Source organism: Rhinichthys klamathensis, unplaced genomic scaffold, assembly GCF_029890125.1.
Source record: "Rhinichthys klamathensis goyatoka isolate OS25496 unplaced genomic scaffold, OSU_Roscu_1.1 h1tg000243l_1, whole genome shotgun sequence".
Taxonomy (NCBI): domain Eukaryota; kingdom Metazoa; phylum Chordata; class Actinopteri; order Cypriniformes; family Leuciscidae; genus Rhinichthys; species Rhinichthys klamathensis.
This window is the reverse complement of record NW_026606765.1, coordinates 458,408-477,979: the sequence shown is the minus strand read 5'-3', so window position 1 is coordinate 477,979 and position 19,572 is coordinate 458,408. Positions and strand designations below refer to the sequence as shown.

Sequence of the window (19,572 nt, the reverse complement as noted above, 5' to 3'; positions counted from 1 at the left end):
TGTCTGCAGCTGAATAGCAGTTGTTATAACATATTTAGAGGTGTTTGAACGGGTTAAGCTGCTAGCTGATGTTAGCCGGCTGGAGAGACAGATAGATAGATTGACGTCATAGAGAAGTGTCAATCCAACTCACAGCGAGGTTTTAAAAATTAAAACTCTCTAAATGTTTACCTTGTCTTAATATAAACTCCAAAGTCTTCATTCCTGGTGTCAATAGGTGATGTAGACGTGGAGAAGCGGTCAGTTGTGCATGGCTAGGAGAGAATAGTGCATGTGTGCAGTCTTCTTCTCTGCTAGCTCTGTGTGTGTGTGTATGTGTCATCATTAGGGTGGTTTGTAATCTGGATTTGAGCCAAACCAGCGTTACAGACAAATTACTATGGCAACTACAGTAAAATGGCATGGGCAGGGGTGTAAAAACTACACCCCTGGTTTGGTTTTACTCAAAAATGATAAGTGAAAGTATAACGAGTGAAATTTTTACTCAATTAAAAGTCCAATCTAGCAAAAAATAAACTTGAGTGAAGGTAAATTTTTTTTTTTATAATAATAATAATTAAAAAAATACAACTTTAACATTTAACACTTTTTAAAGTATTAAAAAAAGTAGAAGTAACCTAGTGTGGGAGGAGACTGGCCAGCAATCAGTTTCAGGTGCAGGTGGTTAGTTCTATCAAACCCTTTCGTGCATAGTGGTCACTACAGTGGACAGCTCATTTTCTTGAATTTGCAAGGGTTTTGATGGCAAAGTTGCACATCAACCTCTTCAGTGGACCCTGGTGCATCATCCTATACATTGCAACCAAGTTGTAAGCCATTGTGTTTTGATTTTTTCCCCCTCCAAACCAAGATGGCCAATGGTCAGTCAGAAATGCCAAGTTGCTCCGGAATATGCACCTATTCCTTCTATCCTAGGAGACTCTTGTAGGTAAAAAAAAAAAATCAATATTGCAGCATCAAGCAATATCTAATGAGTCATATCACAGTAAAAATTTTCCAAGTTTTGGTTTTAGATTGGGAGAAAAATCATATTTATCATCTGTCCAGTGTCCACTAGTGGACCTCATGCATCAATGGCTGCTATATTTCAGCTACAATTCATACTTATACTGTGAATATTGTTTTTGAAAATACTTAATCTGCAGTAATTTTTTTTGACTGTAAATAAATGTATTTGTATTATTAGAATGTAATTTTCATTGACATCTAAAACAGTAATGTAATTACATAATTTATGTGACTTGTAATGCATTAGTTTACTCATTTCATCAAAAAAGTAATCTAATTACGTAATGCATTACTTCTTAGATCAAAAAGTTATCTGTTTACGTAATGAATGTTGCGTGTAATGCATTTATTTACTCGTAACATCAAAAAGTAATCTGATTACGTAATGCACGTTATTGTAATGCGTTTCTTTATTCGTAACAACAAAAATTAATCTGATTACGTAATGCACATTACTTGTAATTAATTACTTGTTAGATCAAAAAGTAATCTGATTAGGTAATGCATGTTACTTGTAACACATTACTTTACTTGTAACATCAAAAAAGTAATCCGAATGCGTTATGGCTGCCCCAACACTGCTCATTTCAGATGAGATTGAAAAAAACGTATCGCTAGGTTTTCTCAGAAGAGGGCTATGCTAGAAATGTGTCCATCTCTATAACATAATCAGAATAGCTAATAAGGGTAAATATTAGCTAAATATAAACATACTCTGGCACACTGGCGGGAGCATCTGAGTGGTTTCCACTGTTGTAGGCCTACCTTAGGCTTCAGAAAATTCTGATGGAATCACGTCTTCATGTTCTGATATCAAAGATACACGAAGTGCAACTTGTATGAAGGTCAATTGCCTTATATATAAATATTTTGGATTTATATATATTTTTTTAATATATTTTATAGTTTTCACATGATTTGATATAATTGTATTGATTAGTTTGTTAAATACACATACTTGACTATTGTATTATGTTTAATACAGTATCTCTTCAGTTTAAACCATAAATGCATGCTGTCCACTCAAGTGGACATCTGAAAATCTCTTTGAAAAATTTGTATAAAAAAAAATCAAATCAAATCTTGTTTTTCATGCCTTAAGAGCAATAAAAACACATAAGAAAAAAAAATCCTGACTGAGGTTATCATAATTCATGCATGAAAGGGTTAAGACCGCATAAAGGGTCTTACAGCAACAGGTGGTGGTTGTTCTGCAGTTCTGGCGTGTGTTTGTTGTGCTCAACGTGCAGCCTCTGTACCCTTTCATATAGGTATGTTTTTAGTTGTGTGGTTTGTTTGCGTGAAGTGACTGCGCCTTGACGGCGCAATTCCATCTTTTTGTTATATTTTTCTTTTAGGCTGATTATTTAAGAGGGTTTATTCTCTGTCTGGGAGGCGAGGCAGACAAACATTTATTGCTGCGTACCTTCAATGGGCTGACAGTCGTGTTGGAATGCTGAATAATGGTAAACGCAGTATACACTAAGACCGATTGTTTATGAGTTTGATGCAATTAATATACAAATGTATTTGATGTGGTATCTCTTCTCTTGTTTTATAGTACCCTTTATCAATCAGGTTTGGGGATTGAGAGCTGAGATTGGGTAACTGTGTTGCAGCTGTACTTTCGCTAAAGTAGGCTATGTTTTGTTTGGTTGTTTTATATTGTGGGCTGCATTGATGTGTAACATGCATGTTTCCTTTATTGTTTTAAGCAGTGTTGGGCAAGTTACTTTTAAAAAGTAATTAGTTACAGTTACTAGTTACTACATCCAAAAAGTAACTAAATAAGTTACTCAGTTACAAATTTTAAAAGTAACTAGTTACTTAAGAAAGTAACTATTGCGTTACTTTAAAGTAAAATTAAATTTTAAATGCTCAAATGTGACCCCACCTCTACCCCTCTTTAACGGAACTTACAATACATGTGCATGTTCAATTATTTATGATAAATCTCAATATTATAATGAAATGGACACTTAATACAATACATTATTAACAGAAACATGAAACATTGTACACACATCTAAAAAAAAAAAAATGTTGCTGTGGGACAAAGTGAGACTAGCCTCCAATCAAATGCCATGTAGATATTATGTTTATATAGTGGATCAATGCAAATAACACAATAGATGTTTTGGAACTTTTGATATTTATTGCCCCTCAACAGGCCACAACTGGGCAAAATTAAATTAAGCTTGTTAAGCTCGTCGCCTTACCTGTCTCTCGTTGACTGACTGGCTTGCTTGTGTTGTTCATTGTGTGTCCTGCCCTGCCCGACTATGCGTTATGATGGGTCGTTCGCAATTCATGAGCGAGTGATGATGGATCGACTCGTTCGCGAATGAGCTTTTGATGGGTCGTTCGCGATTCGCGAATGAGGCGACTCTAAGAGCCGGCTCTTTTAGGTGAACGTCGGGAGCTGGCTCGCATATCTGAAGAGCCGACTCTATTTTTACAAATTTAGCCTATTGAAATTAAATAATTATGTAAAAAAAAATTAAACATTATAGTCAGTCATTTAAAGAGCCGTTTGTGAGCCAAAAGAGCCGGCTCTTTTCAGTGAGCTGAGTCAAAAGTGCCGAATGCCCATCACTACTATGCGTGCTTTCGAACACCCGCCCAACTCTACCTCTGATTGGCTTACAATGACATTTTACTCTACCTCAGGCCCCATCCACACTACTGCGTTTTAGTTTAGAAACGGAGAATTAAAACGAATACGATCTCCGTCCACACCAGCGTTTTAGCTGCGTATTAGAATTGATCTCCGTCCACATTAAAACGACTGAAAACGCGGATCACGTGACCATTCACCAACACTGGGCATGCGCGTGCCGGTGTAAACACAACTTCATTGATAAAATTATCCCACCATGCTCTGGGTTAACCACAAACCGACGCTCCGTACGGTCAACGCCGCCGCTGCACACGGGGAATTGTCACAGATCGCTCGAATAATAGCTTCACTCCGGCGCATGTAGGCAGTTATAGCGTTGTAAAATGCAGAATTTACTTGTACAACAGCTGCTAGCAAAGATATAGGCTACGCCATGACTGATGACACCCAATCATAGAGCCGAGCGTGAGCCTCTACTACGTCATCGTTTCTAAAGTCCTCCGTTTTGACCCGTCTACACTAAAACGCCCTCCGGAGAATCAAAACGAAAAACGGGTCGGCAGCGTTTCTAAACTTCTCCGTTTTGGGTCTCCGTTTTTTCCGTTTTAGTGTGGACGGGAGGTGCAAACGTAGCAAAAGGTCTCCGTTTTTAAACGAAAACGCAGTAGTGTGGACGGGGCCTCAGTCGTCAGCATGTATGCGCTTGTCTCGTGCTCTGCCCACTAACCAAGGAAGAACAGTAAAAAAAGTATTTGCCTCTCGCTCAGAGATCTAGTTGGTCTGATGAAAAAACAAACCCAGCTTCATCAGTTATAGTAACGCGCCGCATTTTTTGGCAGTAACGGGAACGGCGTTATTAAGATGAGAAGAGTAATCAATTAGATTACTCGTTACTGGAAAAAGTAATGCCGTTAGTAACGCCGTTATTCCCATCACTGGTTTTAAGGACCAGACCAGCCACTGTTTCTTGTGTATTTTAGATTTATATTGTGGTTTAATGTTATTTGATATTGACTTTGATCTTAAATGTTGTCTGTCATTTGCTTTGTTTCTTTGGTACTGCTCTCCTCTTTTTGTGTGTTCCAGTGCTCAGAGACTTTGTACAGGGCCAGGCCTGCGTCTACACTAAAACCTCCTTCGGTGTAGGTGATTTGGGTGGTGTGACACTGCTGTTTGGCATGTACTGGAGGTTGGCACTGAAATAGTGACTTAAAGGTTACTACTTATTTGCGGTGTATGCTGTGGGGTTTCTTCTGTTTTCTTCTGTCTCTTACAGGTGGTAGGAGGTCCACAAGGGCAGGCCCGACCCTCTTGCAGTCTTGAGGAGAGCTAATTCCAATTTCTGTGAATGTTGTTATCGACACGTTTTTAACATTTGATGGTTTTATTGGAACAAAAAAATTGTTATCTTTTTACAAACTACATTGTTTGTCCATAATCAGTATTGTGACCTTTAGAGGGCTCCTCCTGCCTTGAAGGAGGTGGCGTAGTCGGCTTATATTTCCTACACTAGCAAAAATAACAACAAGGAAAAAGCCTCCCTGGTAAGAACATAATTAATCATGAGGCATTTACAATAAAACACTAATTGTTTTTGAGATTTAGAACATTTATAATGGCCATCAAAATACAAATATTGTATATCAATATTGCTGAAAAATTTGCATCCGTAAGTTACCATGGCCCCGTAAACAATAAGTCATACTGACTTCTTCTGAATCTTACTATCTCTTAACTTCAGAGCTCACAAAAGGTCTAAATGTTTTTTTCTTTTTCTTTTTTTATGTTTCTTTATGGATTATTAATAATTCTGTTGCACTCTATTGCTTAGCTAAATCACGAAGAAAAAAAAAACCTCTTTGGATGATAACAACCTGACCATCAAACTTCGAAACACCAATGCAAAATTGTGCTTTGCAAGTCCATATAATATTGTAAAATCTAAAAAGGACTGTATTTTTTTATTATTTAGAAAATGTAATTCGGTAAAACTAATTGCACTTGACCGAAGTAAATGCTCCAAAACAATAGTTACTTGAGTATATTACACCCCTCAATATTTGTACTACTCTAAAACCATAAATTGTGGTTAAATGAAATATTAAATGAATCACACAGTGTAGCTGTAGACTAGACTCGCTGACAGAAAAAAAAATTTTATTAGTGTAATGGTACCATTGTGGCATAAATGTTAAAAAATATATATATGCTTGCCCCCCCCCCCAAAAAAAAGCCATAAAACGATATATTTCCATTGTGACAACTTGCGCGGGTCTCCATGATCTGTGAGTTGTATCTTTTCTCTAGGGAAACAAAAATATTCAATTGTTTTTTTTTGTAGCCAAGACTTTAAGGTTTGTGTTTAAGGTTTGTCTTATATAATGAATTGGTTGTCATGTTTTTTTTTTATACCAGTGTATCTATTCTGGTTTTAATGTTACAATGTCTGTATCTGGTATCTGAGAGGTGACTGAGGGTCATGTCATGAATGCAGTAACAGCGTTTACTCATTTATCTTGGCTTCCAGAGAATAAATATGTACTTTTTTTATGATTAATTAATTTGCACACACAGGCAAATTAAGCAAGAGTTATATTTTGTAGAAAGAGAAGTGTCAGTTTGAACTTCTTATTCATTTTATTCTGCTGTTCTCCTGATAGCTGTATGAGAAATGTAAAGTGTCTATATGAAGGTCAATAACGCACTACATGTATATTCACTGAAACATATGCATACTTACAGTAGTATGTGTAATGTATGTACGCATCAGTGCCATGTGCTCTCTGTGGATGTAGTTTTCATGTTCTGTTGCAGTAAAGTCCTGACAAAACTCAGCCTAAAAGGGAAAAGATATTGCCTATGTTTTTGTGCTTGCCGTGGTTGTTTATTATTATTTAAAGAGGCATGTGACCAAGGAATAGACTCCAGGAGAATTCAACAGTGTCCCAGTATTTAAGTCCTCGGTTTCAGTCTGTTTGTTGTCCTGTATTGTTTAACGTTTATGTTGTAGTGGTTTGCTATATTCCATGTCTCCAAGTTAACTCCAGCGTGTTTCTTTCTCTTGAATTTGCAATTAAATACTATTTTGTTTACTTCTTTGTCATGCTCGTCACTACCAAAATTGTGCTACCAAATTGTGACAGAACACAGGACCCCTAAATGAAAATGGACTTGCCAGTGTCATAATGTGGGTCTTGTGTCCTGTCATGTTTAGTGTCATTAGTGTCTTGTCATTAGTTATCCCAGGTGTTTCTTGTTATCCACGCCCCCTTGTTATCCTGTCTGCTCGTTTGTCTCTGATTATTTAAGCCCCGTGTTTTTGCCCTGTCCTTGTGAGTTGTTGAATGTATGTTAGATGTTAACGTTGGTTATCTCTGAATCCTTGAATCCTGTTTCTGTCTAAGTTTGTAGTTTGTTAATAAAGACACACTGCGTCTGGATCCAGCCTCATCGCTATTTCTACCGCACGACGTTACAGCCAGCAGTACGAATGCTCTGCTTTGGATTTTTTACAACTGTCATGCCTGACGCCATTTCTCGATTGCTCATCAAGGGTATTTTACCACGCCCACCTTAATGAGCAAACGAGGGCATGCCTGCCTGTCGATGGTCCTCGGGGGACCCTTTTGGACTTTGCAAAGTGGGTGCTGACCACCTGTGGACCAACTCGTGTCCCGAGTGTGAAATTCCCGAGTCCGTTACAGTAAGTGAAATTCCAGAATCCGTTTCCAGTGAGTGGAATTCCTGAGTCCGTTCCAGAGAGTTTAATTCCCGAGTCCGTTTCCAGTGAGTGAAATTCCCAAGTCCGATCCAGTGAGCGGAACTGTAGAGCCTGCTCTTCGTGTCTGCCCCGGTGGGATTGAAAAGGTGGTTCTTTCTCTGTGCGTTGCTGCTGCTATTTGTTTCTGGGTCACACACACACATCGGCTCCAGCCTCTGAACCCGCTCCAGAGTCTGCTCCCAGAAAAAAAAAATGTTGGGGGGGGGGGGGATGGGGGGGGGATATGTGGGCTATATTTCCCAAGCTCCTGTGGCCCCCTGCACTGCCGGTACCTCCCTGACCCGCTGAACTGCCGGTACCTCCCTGACCCGCTGAACTGCCGGTACGTCCCTGGCCCTCTGAACTGCCGGTACCCTGACCCGCTGATCTGCCGGTACCTCCCTGACCCTCTGAATTGCCGGTACCTCTCTGACCTGCTAAACTGCCGGCGCCTCCCTGGCAGCCCATGCAAATAGTGCCGCCCTGGAGGCTTCCCATCCTGCCAGCACCACCCTGGTCATTCTCTTCTCCAGCCCTGCATCAGCCTCCAGGATTCTGTGTGGATTATCGCAAGGTGAAGGCTGTGTCGAAATTCGAAGCATATCCAATGCCACGGGTTGACGAATGGCTTGATCGGCTTGGTACAGCTCAATTTAGTTCGAGACTGGATTTAACTAAAGGATATTGGCAGATCCCCTTATCACCTATACCCAAAGAAAAAACAGCCTTCTCAACGCTGTTTGGGTTGTTCGGGGCACCGGACACTTTTCAGCGTCTCATGGACAGGATTCTGCATTGGCAGCATCGGCAGCGTCATATGGAGCATCTTCGTGCTGTCCTGAGAGCGCTGAGAGTGGCCGGACTGTCGGCCAACCCAAAATAGTGAGCAATTGGGCGTGTGGAGGTACGGTATCTGGGCTTCCACTTGGGTCACAGGGAGGTGCGTCCCCAAATTAATAACACGGCAGCAGTTGCAACCTGCCGGAGACCCAATACCAAAAATGAGGCAGTTCCTTGGGCTGGTGTGATATTAGAGAAGGTCCGGCCTAATTATTCGGACCTCACCAGCCCACTGACGGACCTCACTAAAAAGTAAGCGCCAGATCCGCTCCAGTGGACGGAGCAGTGTCAGCAGGCTTTCACCCATGGCTAACCCGGCCTGAGTCGGGCGGTGGGGGTATGTGGCTCAGTGGTTCATGTAGGTTGTTTACAAACTGGAAGGTTGGCCGGTTCCACCTGACCAAGTGTCGAGGTGTCCGTGAGCAAGACACCTAACCCCAGCTGCTCCCGACGAGCTGGATGGCGCCTTGCATGGCTGACACCGCCGTCGGTGTGTAAATGGGTGAATGTGAGGCAATATGTAAAGCGCTTTGGTGGCCATTGGGTCTGTGAAAGCGCTATATAAATGCAGTCCATTACCATTACCATGTGGCGAGGGGTGCATGGTTCAGCGAGGTCCGCAATGGGAGAGAGAGACAGGGAATGCGTGGTGCGCAAGTAGGTCAAGTCCAAATGACTAACACCTGTGTCTGGTTAAAGTAATTGGCATGGAGAGACCGCTTAAAAGCTGATGGGGAAGATGAAGTAAGGAGAGAGAGAGAGGACTCGTTCAGTACAGCGATTGAGGCAGCAACGACTGTGTGTTTTATGAACTGCGTTTAATGGAAGTGCAGTGAGCGCGACTTTGTTTTGATTTGTGAACACTGAATAAACAGCACGAGCCTCAGTAATGCCGACCCTGACTTCTTCCTTCCTCATCTTGAACCCTTTTACATACACATTTCCCCACATTTGTTATATATTTTCTTACAAATTCCAACTGTGCCAGGAGGCTGATGGTGCGAGGGCCTGGCATAAACAAATTTTGAAGGGGTGGTGCCACCCTGGAGAAAAGACGTCCGTTATATATTCAACCAAACATGTTGATTTTTTTGTTGTTGTTATCAATTTTAAATGTTGGCTATCCCATAAATCCTCCTCAGAAAATGTTTACTTAGTATTTTATGACTGAAGAAACAGTTCATTTTGGGAATTTAGGGAATGTCATGCATCAACAACAAGGAAATCTCTAGACTGGATCATGTATACACACAAACTTGAGTTTATCTTGGATCAGACAAACATGACTCGCGCGCTGTTATCTGTGCGCACAGCCACACACCCAAACCGCGCACACGTAGAGAGAGAGCGAGAGATGTGTTTCAGACAGCGCTGGAACACTGAATTGATTCCTCTTTCAAGTTTACTTGCGCTTGAATGGACACATACACACAAAATTACGTCAAAATACCCAGTATTTTGGCAAGTATTCTTTCGGTTGTCATAAGTGAACAGTTGAGATGTGTGTCAGTATATTCGGCCTGTGCATTCAGTCTTAAAGTGACAGCAGCCTAATATTCCTGCTTTTATCTGTGTCATTAATGTTAATAAGATAAAAACATCATCACCATCATCATCTACCATGTTCGAGAGACTATCTATCTATCTATCTATCTATCTATCTATCTATCTATCTATCTATCTATCTATCTATCTATCTATCTATCTATCTATCTATCTATCTATCTATCTATCCTTATATGAATCTCTTCTGAAACCTCAAGCAGACGATCAGGACTGGGTGTGTCTGTAAAACCGAGTCATTACTCTGGAGCAGCAGTCGTGTAGAGTCATGCCTTTATACGGCTTCATCTCACCAGTCCTCCTGCTGCACTGGATTTAGCGTATATTTGTGGGAATTGGAATTTTTGGATTATTTTTTGTTTTGTTGGCAACCTCTTACAGGTATGTGCATTAGATGTTTTAGATGTTTCAATGGATTATTGATAGTGAAGCATATACTGTAATTTTACCATATTATTATAATTTATTATAACGATAATGGTGTTAAAAATATCTCTTTTTAGACTGTTCTAGAGAATTTGGATGTATCTCTTCCCTGAGGCAGACATGTCAAACCAAACCAGACGAATTATCTAAAAATGTATTCAGTAATATAAAGCATGTATATGTTCAAATGGTGTGTTTGGTGTTTTTAAGGCAGCATTTAAGTGACCAATACTTTGAACTAAACAGCCTGTTATCAACAACATCAACAGCTGTAACTGGAAAAGAAATCCTAACTTCTCTCGATAATACAAACTTTCCCTATTTTGCATAAATCTGCCCATCTTCCTTGTTTTTCTTCGCATGTCAGTACAAACTCATACAGTGTGTGATCAGTCATGGTTGAGTGCTTTGGGCTGCTATACTGAAAGAGGATATTCTTACTCAAACCTCAGTGCTTTTGCCTTGGGCAGATATCAGATATGCATTTTTCCTTTCTATTTGACCTTGGATAATCAATACCAGATTGTGTTATGAAATGAATATTTATCCAACTAATGAATAGAGGATGGTTTTGACTGTTTAGAAATCAAACAGAGTTATACAGAAATACAAATAAGAAAATATTCCAATTAAATATTTTTTTTATAGATATGTCCCACAGCGGACACAAGTGATGAGCATGTCCACTATATTGTAAATTATGTTTTGCGTTTTAACAGTATTCTGTGGTGGAAATGACTGTGATGGAAATGACCATTTTGGATTTGGAATACAAATGGCTGTGTCCTAAATACACACATTTAAGTCATATTTAGATTTTTGTCATAATTTGACAAAATCATTGTAAAAAATGATTTTTTGTTGTTGTAAGATGTAAATAAAACAAAAGTCAGCGGAGTACGTAGTGAAATAATAAAATGTCATGTTTAATTCAACGTGTTATTAGTCAAATTTACTAGCAATTTTTATAGCTCGATTGAAAACTATGCACAATATAAAATATTTTGATTTCAAGTGGCATTTACCGGGATTTTTCTTTATTTTCTTCACGTATTGCAACCCTTCTCTGTCTCCTTGATAATGTGATTTCATCAAGTGCAGCATGTTCTTGGATAAACATCGTTGTTGATCCTGGAACAACATCAACCAATCAGATTTGAGGGACAAGTTTACAGTTTATGTCAAGTTTAGGCTTACAATCGTGGTTATGTGCTTCTACATCAGTGTTATTCACATATCATTCCCCTCTGATTTTAGAGAGAAGCTATGGGTCGGGTTAGATTTAGGGGTTAGGAGGACTACATTTTCGGACAGGAATTTTGTTCCAGGATCGACAAAATATGTTGATCCAGGAACATGTCTTACACAAGATTGTGATCCTGTCACTACTATCGCAGGTCATTTGCCAGTTTAGCAGACATCACAAACATATCATAGACACATTTATGGAATATAAATATTTGACTGAAATTGATAACTGAAAAGATCATTTTGCAGGCGATGGCTCACACGATGAATTTTTTTTTTCCAATTTGTGGAGACTCTTTGTATAAATTGTAGACAATTGTACTCACAGTACGTGCCATACAAATGTGCAATTTGCTTAAACAATTAGGAAATTCAAATCTGGTTTGAACACGAAACTAAGGGCCAGTATTAACCAAACAGGGCAAATTAGCATGAGACCACAAACCCATAAAAGCGCCGATGGGAAATAAAAGCTCTGCGGGCGATTTACTGACAATGCACTTAGTACACAGATGGAGCATGTCAAGTGCAAAATGGGTTAACACAAGCTTTTTGGGGTGTTAAAGACACCCTGTGGTGAAAACCAAGTGTTTAATCTTGTTAATATGTTTATGTTGTGGTGTTTTCAATTTGCATTAAGACAAATCATGCGCAAATTCATCAGTCAACACCATTGCTGAGTATTTGCTCCTTAAAACCACAGTGAACCAAAGACAGTCTCACAAACGTGGTTTGAAATCACCCCTGCTTCCTACTAATGTGACCAATCCAATCCCGTCAACATGTGAGGCTTTTCTCCACGGACTTTCTATGACAGGGAGAGGGCCAATAACGTCCTGCACACTTTTGCTCCAACACACTTTCCTGGAAGTTTCTAATGGCTGTGTTCGAAATCACCCCCCTATATCCTCATTCAAATCCCCTACATTACTCCATTAATATAGCCCACTTAAAGGAGTGAAGGAAAACAAGTGAGTGAATTCGGACACTGAGTGCGTCAGAAGGGCTGCTGCTTTTGCATAGTTTGCGGTTGCTGTTTAATAATTATTTGAAACTTAGCAAACTGGCAGCTCCATTGGTAATGAAAGGATTTATCTTGAACTCTGTCATGAAAACTAGCATGTATAAACCTTAATCAGACCATTAAAAAGGAATTTATACCTGTATGATATTACGCTGTAGCCACATTGGACCAGCGGTTTTGAAAATGGATGGGTGGATAATTCAGCTGTGAGTGCCATCTTCTGTTCACACACGGGAATTCATTCGATGCGCGACTCTCACAGTGCATTATGGGTAGTCTCTAGCGGTTAGCGATTTGAACGCATATGGAGCTCTAATCGCTCTCGCGGTACTTTGATATCATTCACCGATCGGTCTGTGCAGCGCCGCTTCAAGTCCAACACACCTGTTGAGCGTACAACGGTTGTACATTGCATTATGGGATTGAATGAGTGCACTCGATAACGTCCACAATGATTTCGGACACCAAAAGGCTGTCCCTTCAAATAGTGCCCTATTTCAGGTTATAGGAGGCGATTTCGAACACAGCCTGGTCTGAAGAGCTTGATTAGCATGTGAACGTGTTTAGGGTTGGAGAAACTCTGCAGGACAGTGGCCCTGGCTTCAGGAGTAGGACACCCCTGATCTATGATGTTTAACCCTCTGGGGACGGCAAATGCACCGGTGCGTTTTGCCAGATTTTTTTCACATAGCAGAAAAATAGACTTAAACTACTCCATCATTTCTGGTCATACAGAGTTAAGACATATTAAAAAATAAACTGTTAAATGTCTACTTTTTTATGTGCCCACCTACAATCGAAATAAAACATTTTGCTTTTGTAAAATAAAGAAAATAAACAGGGTGTGCGTTCTGCCTCTCCGTGTCCGTGAACTTTTTTTCTGGAGTACGTCTCTAAACTTAAACAAAACTCAGCGAATACTATTCACCCAGACATGAGCAATATATGTTTATGATCATTTAAGTTTGTACTTTTAAATTATCTAATTTAAAACTAAAATAAATATTCTCTGTTTATGTAATCTATATAAAAAGAGAGAGGTGTCAGCCGTTCTCATTATCGTTCTCGCATCTCATTATTCCGCTAATGTGACACGCCCACGGAGAGCGCGCGCTATTCAAACGCTAATGATCTGAAGCAACACATTGAGACGTGTAAACGCCCACATAAACTCGGTAAACACACTATATTTAGTCAGATTAATGTACTGTCGTCTTGCGCGGCTGTGAGGAATAATCCTGGGACATTTACCTACCTCAGAACAAGTGCTGGTTTATTTTCACTTCGAGGAGCGAGCTGAACTGTAAGTGTTTTATTCTTGTGCTTTATTCTAATCGCGATATATAATAACGTTAGTGTCTCTAAACGCAAAAATAGCCTACTGTTTAAATTTGAATCATGTTTCTGTGTGTGTTTGTGTGTGTGTGACTAGTTTTGGATAGATTATAAAGTTTTAACTCGAAAATAGACATCAAATAAGCTTTTGTTAGCAGTTTCTGCTCATATGTTAAATATATAGTATGTTTTGTCAATAAACTAATCAACTAAGATGTTATAGTGTTTGTTCCAATGCAAGCTATATCAAAATAATGAATCCTTAACTTTGAAATATGTATGATAAAATGTATTGGCCTACTAAGACATTTATGGAAAAAGACAATTTTCTTTTCAAGATGTTTCCAACTCTAACTTTGAACCAATTCTGTAGAATGGCCCATATAACCTATTTAAACAGGATTTGTTTCCAGGTATGACTAAAAATGTGCTTTTGACTTTCATTTATATTTTGATTTTATATATATATATATATGTATATGTATGTATGTATGTGTGTGTGTGTGTGTGTGTGTGTGTGTGTATATTGTCCTTGCATTCTTTCTTGTGTGACACACCTGAATGAAAGGCTCATTAATATGCGGGGTCTTTGTCTTCTCAACCACCTAATTATTCACAATAGGGGTTGGGCCGTTCACGCCCATTCGCATATTGCCTTGGCTGACAAAAAATGTTTTTCACAATTTAAAATAATCTATTGTGTTATGTCAATGATTAGACAAGATGATTTTCAGATAATTTTAAAGCAAAAACTCTAGGCCACAACTTCCATTAGTCAGAAGTCTTGTGGACACATATTTAGTATGTGTTTTGTGGCTTTATTTCAGAAACTTTCATTTTTAGTTTTTTCAATAACCATGCATAAACAATATTCTCTCAAAAATACAAACATGTACATACATGTTGCTCACATATTATGGTAGCCCTGTTTGTGCTAAATAGAGAGTAATTTCACCTGTGCCATTAATATGTTTATAAGCAACTGAAAAAAGCACAAATGTCAGGGCATGTCAAAACATCTCAAGGACCCCAAAAACACCTTGGTCCCCAGAGGGTTAAAAAGCATTGCCAAGGATGCTGATTTTTAGAAGTCAGTTGCCTGACTCTGAGATGTTGAACGGGAACATGGTTTGTGTAGGATTAGCAAGACCTAGCGATACATAAAACACATTCTGATACAGTATACCGACTTGTAGACAAGCCTGTATAATTCACTCTTCCTCCTATTTCTGAAACAGTTTCAGGTTCAATCATATATGGCTGAATTGAACCAATATTTCCATGTGTAGCATTTACTACGGTTGACCAAGTGGGATCTCTGAGCTAGTGCGATTGAGTGGAGGCGGGGCTAATTTGCATATTAACCCTCTGGGGTCCTTCGGCCCAAATGGACCCGAAGCATTTAAATAAATTTTGTTTTTAAATCATAGCTTTATCGGAATGGTCCGAAATTTGGTGACTTTGTTGGTACTTGGTATATCAACACCCAAAAAAATTGGGGACAGGATTTGAATAGTCTAAGTGGTTGTAAAAAAAAAAAGTCACACTCAGGACCTTCGGGTCCAAATGGACCCGCATAGGAAATGAATGGGAAATTGGCAAAAAATGTGAAAATACAGAGTTTTTTTGTGCGTACAATCTACAAATCAGCCACGATCCAGAAAAAAAGAACACAACAGTGAAGGGGTGAATCTATAAAACATCAAGAGTGCAAAACAGACACATCCACACACACACACACACACACACACACACAAACACACTTTTATACACATACACACTAATAAATTCAGATTACATATGGGTTTTGAATTTTTTAAATGCTCAGTTTGTCCACCAGATGGCATCCATCTCATTTCAAAAATTGCTTTCTTGAGGCCTAGGCTTGACTCTAAAATGAAATACAGCTTTAAAAAAAAAAAAAAAAAAAAAAATTCTATTATATTCAATGGGGAAAAATGGGTCATAATTATTGCATTAATATTAATTATAAATAATTTTTATTTTTGAAATTATCTCAAAACACACACAAAAAAAAAAAAAAATATAAAAAAAAAAAAAAAAAAAAGATGATTATTTTTTTAATAAATATTAATCCCAGCCTTCCGGCCCATTTGGACCCGAAGGTCCTGAGTGTGACTCTGAAATGAAGGACCCCATTTAATTAATTTTTAATTTTTAATTTAAGGGTTAATGGCTGTAAACAGTAAGTTCAAGGGTTAGTTCTCCCAAAAAGGATAAATTTGCCATCACTTACGCACCCCCATGTTGTTTCAAACCTGTATGAGTTTCTTTCTATACCGTTGAACACACAAAAAAAGATATTTTGAAGAATTGAGCTAAAGCGATTGAGGAAAAACTGTAAATAATAAAGGCATTGTGAAAAGATCGCAAAATAAAGTTCTGTTAGTTTTAATCAAAGCCTTGGAAACATCGAGCCTGACATTGAACAAACACCCATTAGGCTGTCTAGTTTGAAAATGATTCAAATTCCATAGCATTCTTTAATGTGATGTCTTTGATTTACTGTATGTCCTGTCCACAGGATTCCCGACCCAACCATGGGGGATCAGAACGCCACATCAAACAACTGCTCCATCAGTGACTTCAAGCACACCGTCTACCCGATTGCTTATCTGTTCATGTTTTCCCTTGGGCTTGTTTGCAACCTCATATCCCTGTTCTTCTTCATTTCCTCTTCGTTGAGAAGAAAAGCGTCTTTCTCTCCAGTCAACATCCTAATGCTCAATCTCCTTCTGTCCGATCTGATGATGGTGTGTTCGTTGCCCTTCCGAGCCGCCTACTATCTCATGAGCTCCCACTGGGCCTTCGGAGACGTCACCTGTCGGATCATGTCCTACGTCTTCTACATCAACATGTACGGCAGCGTCTACCTCCTCGCGGTCCTGAGCGTGGTTCGCTTCGTGGCCATCGTGAAGCCGTTCGTATACGTGCGCTGGCAAACCTCTCGGAGAGCCTGGACGATATGCATCGTCATCTGGCTGATCGTGGCCCTGATGTCCATCCCGCTCCTGGGAGCCGGAACGTCTGTGGAGTCTGGACGGATCAAATGCCTGGAACTGAACCCGTCCCAGTTGGGCACCATCATCGCGTTAAATCGAGGCGTCTTGTTTTTAGGCTTCGTCGTGCCCTTCGCGGTCATCTCGGTCTGTTACATTTTCGCGGCCTTTTATTTGCTGAAGCTCAAGAAGACCAGGAAAAATCAAAGGTCTCAGTTCAATCACAAGAAGTCCTGTTCTCTCGTGATCATCGTCCTGCTGATTTTCCTCGCGTGCTTTATGCCGTATCACGTCGTCCGAACTCTATTTTTGGAGGCGGAGATGGACGTTATAAACAATGGTTTCGGAGAGTCCTGCGATTATATCGAAAGCCTGAGAAAGGCCGCGGTCATCACACACGTTCTGGCCTCGGGAAACAGTTGCCTGGATCCGGTGCTTTTCTTTTTCGTAGGGGAAAACTTTATTAACTTTTGGCGACAGAATACACCAAGACGACAGAGTTGTATAATTGAGCAGAATGTGAAAGTGTTGGAGAGATAAACAGTGATATATAGAGAAGATTCACACTGATCTAGAGCCCTTAGTTGGGACCTGTCGTGACTTGAAGGGGAAATTCCTGGAAAAATATTTGATCTGTGTTGGATCTGTGGTCCCATGCCGGAAGAACTTGATTAACCTCCAGAAAGTCACGATAGCTATGTTTCCAACCACAGTTTTGAGCTGAACTAATGTGAATATTGCATAAATCACTGTTGTGTGTTCAAGAGAACAAATTGGTAACCAAATCCTTTCAAGGTCAGACTTCGGCTCTGGAATTCACGAATGACTAAAACAACATTTTAGACGGTGTGCGATGTGATTGGTCTTCTGGCTATAGTCCAGTTATCCAATCACATGGTCTGTGGAGGAAAACATTTTTTTGTTGTTGCGCATGGAGGAACTGATTTATAATTTATATAAATCTCATTTTGCTTGTGTTTCCTCTAGAGTTTCAGACAATCTCACCGTGTCTAAATTTTCAACGTGAAATCAATATTTCCCAACAAAAATTTCAGACCAAAACACATTCGTGTTATTGTTCTGTGCTCTATGTCTACATTGGCTCATTTGTATAGATAGTTAACCCAAAAATGAAGCCATTAACTTGTTGTAACATTGATGTATGCTCTTCAAAGCTCTGTATGTTTTGTGTATTTGAGTGAACTATCCCTTTAAGGAATTAAGGTGATATCAGTGAATTTTAGAACAAATATTTGAGTCAAAATGGATATTTAAACAAAACTGAGCTATAAAAAGACACTTTATACCCTTCTAGGAAACATACGCTAGTAATTTATTGAATTTGTGTAAATATTGTCAGTAAGTGCTTACATGTGTACATTTCAAAGGGATTCCTTTAAAGTACATATTTTGTGTTGGTTATACATTTCTCAATCAAAATACTTGTTTTGATGCGTATCAGTTATTGTAATATTGTAATATTGTAAATGTTTCAAAGATTGTTTTTAATGCTTCTATCCATCCATCCATCCATCCATCCATCCATCCACCCACCCATCCATCCACCCACCCATCCATCCATCCATTAGGGCTGCAACAAACGATTATTTTGATAATCGATTAATCTAACGATTATTGGAACGATTAATCGACTAATCATCGATTATTTTCGCAGACTAATCAGTAAGTTTGGAACGATTATTCAGCTTTTCCAATTATTTAAAACATTGAGTTATACATATTCTAACTATAATATAAAAAAAGAAAATCACTTCAGCTTTTGAAATAGTTGTTTTAATGAACTTTGAGCCAACTAAACAGGTCATTCTCTTTAAGTTTTCAGATTTCGGTCCAACTCAAATCACACACAAATGCTCTCTAAGCATTGTTTAATAGGCCCACTGCTTTTCTTAGAACTGAAACAGAAAAAGGGACATTTACTTCAGGACACAAAGAATGGTAAAATATTAATCTGCAAACAATTATTATAATTATAAAATTACAATCTTTTTTTACATGACAATTGAGCTGACAGAGACGTTCTCATTCACCTTTTAATTTATAGTATGAAAAAGTAACTGCCATGATATTCTTCCTATATCATAGGAAGGATAGGCCTATAACATCTCGTTTTGTAAGTCTTCATGATTATTGAACAAAATACAGGCAAGTGATAAGACTATAATAATACCTAATATACTAATAGTGTTACAATAATAAAAACAGCCCTGACTCCTAAGCTGGTTCAAGCTTTATTCTATACAAAATAAGTCATCACATTACTGAAATTATATTACTATTGATAATATTATTACTATTATTAGTAGTATTGCATTCTCTAATAAAGAGAGATTTGCCGCTGGTTAGTAGGCTAAGCTCCAGCTGGAGAACACTCACTTCTCACCGGCTCCTCTTTTGCCGGGATGTTTCCTCTTGCACTCCAACATGCATGTTGTGCTCCCGTGAAAATTGCACACGACAGCATTCTTGATTTGAAGTTTTGTGAAACTTTCCCAAACCTAAACCTTGCTAGTTCGGATTCGTTTGCACTCCCATAATTCGCGCTGTATTTTCTTCTACCGCAATAGCATTTGTAAGGGCTGCACTACACTCTAGCGCTACAGCGCCGTAGCGGTCAAATCGCGGGATTGCAGGCCGTTACATTAGGTCACGTGAGATCAAACGACTACTCGACAACAAAGATATTTGTCGACAAATTTTTATTGTC

The 19,572-nt window shown here is 39.0% G+C and overlaps 2 protein-coding genes and 1 long non-coding RNA gene across 4 annotated transcripts in view; 2 read left to right on the top strand and 1 right to left on the bottom strand.

Moving 5' to 3' along the window:
- rcbtb2 (regulator of chromosome condensation (RCC1) and BTB (POZ) domain containing protein 2) overlaps window positions 1-273 on the bottom strand; it is a 33,945-nt gene extending 33,672 nt beyond the window's left edge. For both annotated transcript variants that reach the window (XM_056265957.1, XM_056265958.1), the window contains exon 1: window positions 172-273. The gene's annotated coding sequence lies outside the window, so the exon portion shown is untranslated. The remainder of the gene's footprint in view (window positions 1-171) is intronic.
- A 2,295-nt stretch (window positions 274-2,568) lies between these two features.
- LOC130100540 (uncharacterized) lies at window positions 2,569-5,047 on the top strand. Its single transcript, XR_008808889.1, has 2 exons — window positions 2,569-2,643; window positions 4,715-5,047. It is a non-coding gene; the product is annotated as an uncharacterized LOC130100540 (long non-coding RNA).
- A 4,980-nt stretch (window positions 5,048-10,027) lies between these two features.
- cysltr2b (cysteinyl leukotriene receptor 2b) lies at window positions 10,028-17,779 on the top strand. Its single transcript, XM_056265989.1, has 2 exons — window positions 10,028-10,172; window positions 16,370-17,779. The coding sequence occupies exon 2, from the start codon at window positions 16,386-16,388 to the stop codon at window positions 17,382-17,384; it is 999 nt and encodes a 332-aa protein (XP_056121964.1). The 5' UTR covers window positions 10,028-10,172; window positions 16,370-16,385; the 3' UTR covers window positions 17,385-17,779.
- The last annotated feature ends 1,793 nt before the right edge of the window (window positions 17,780-19,572 follow it).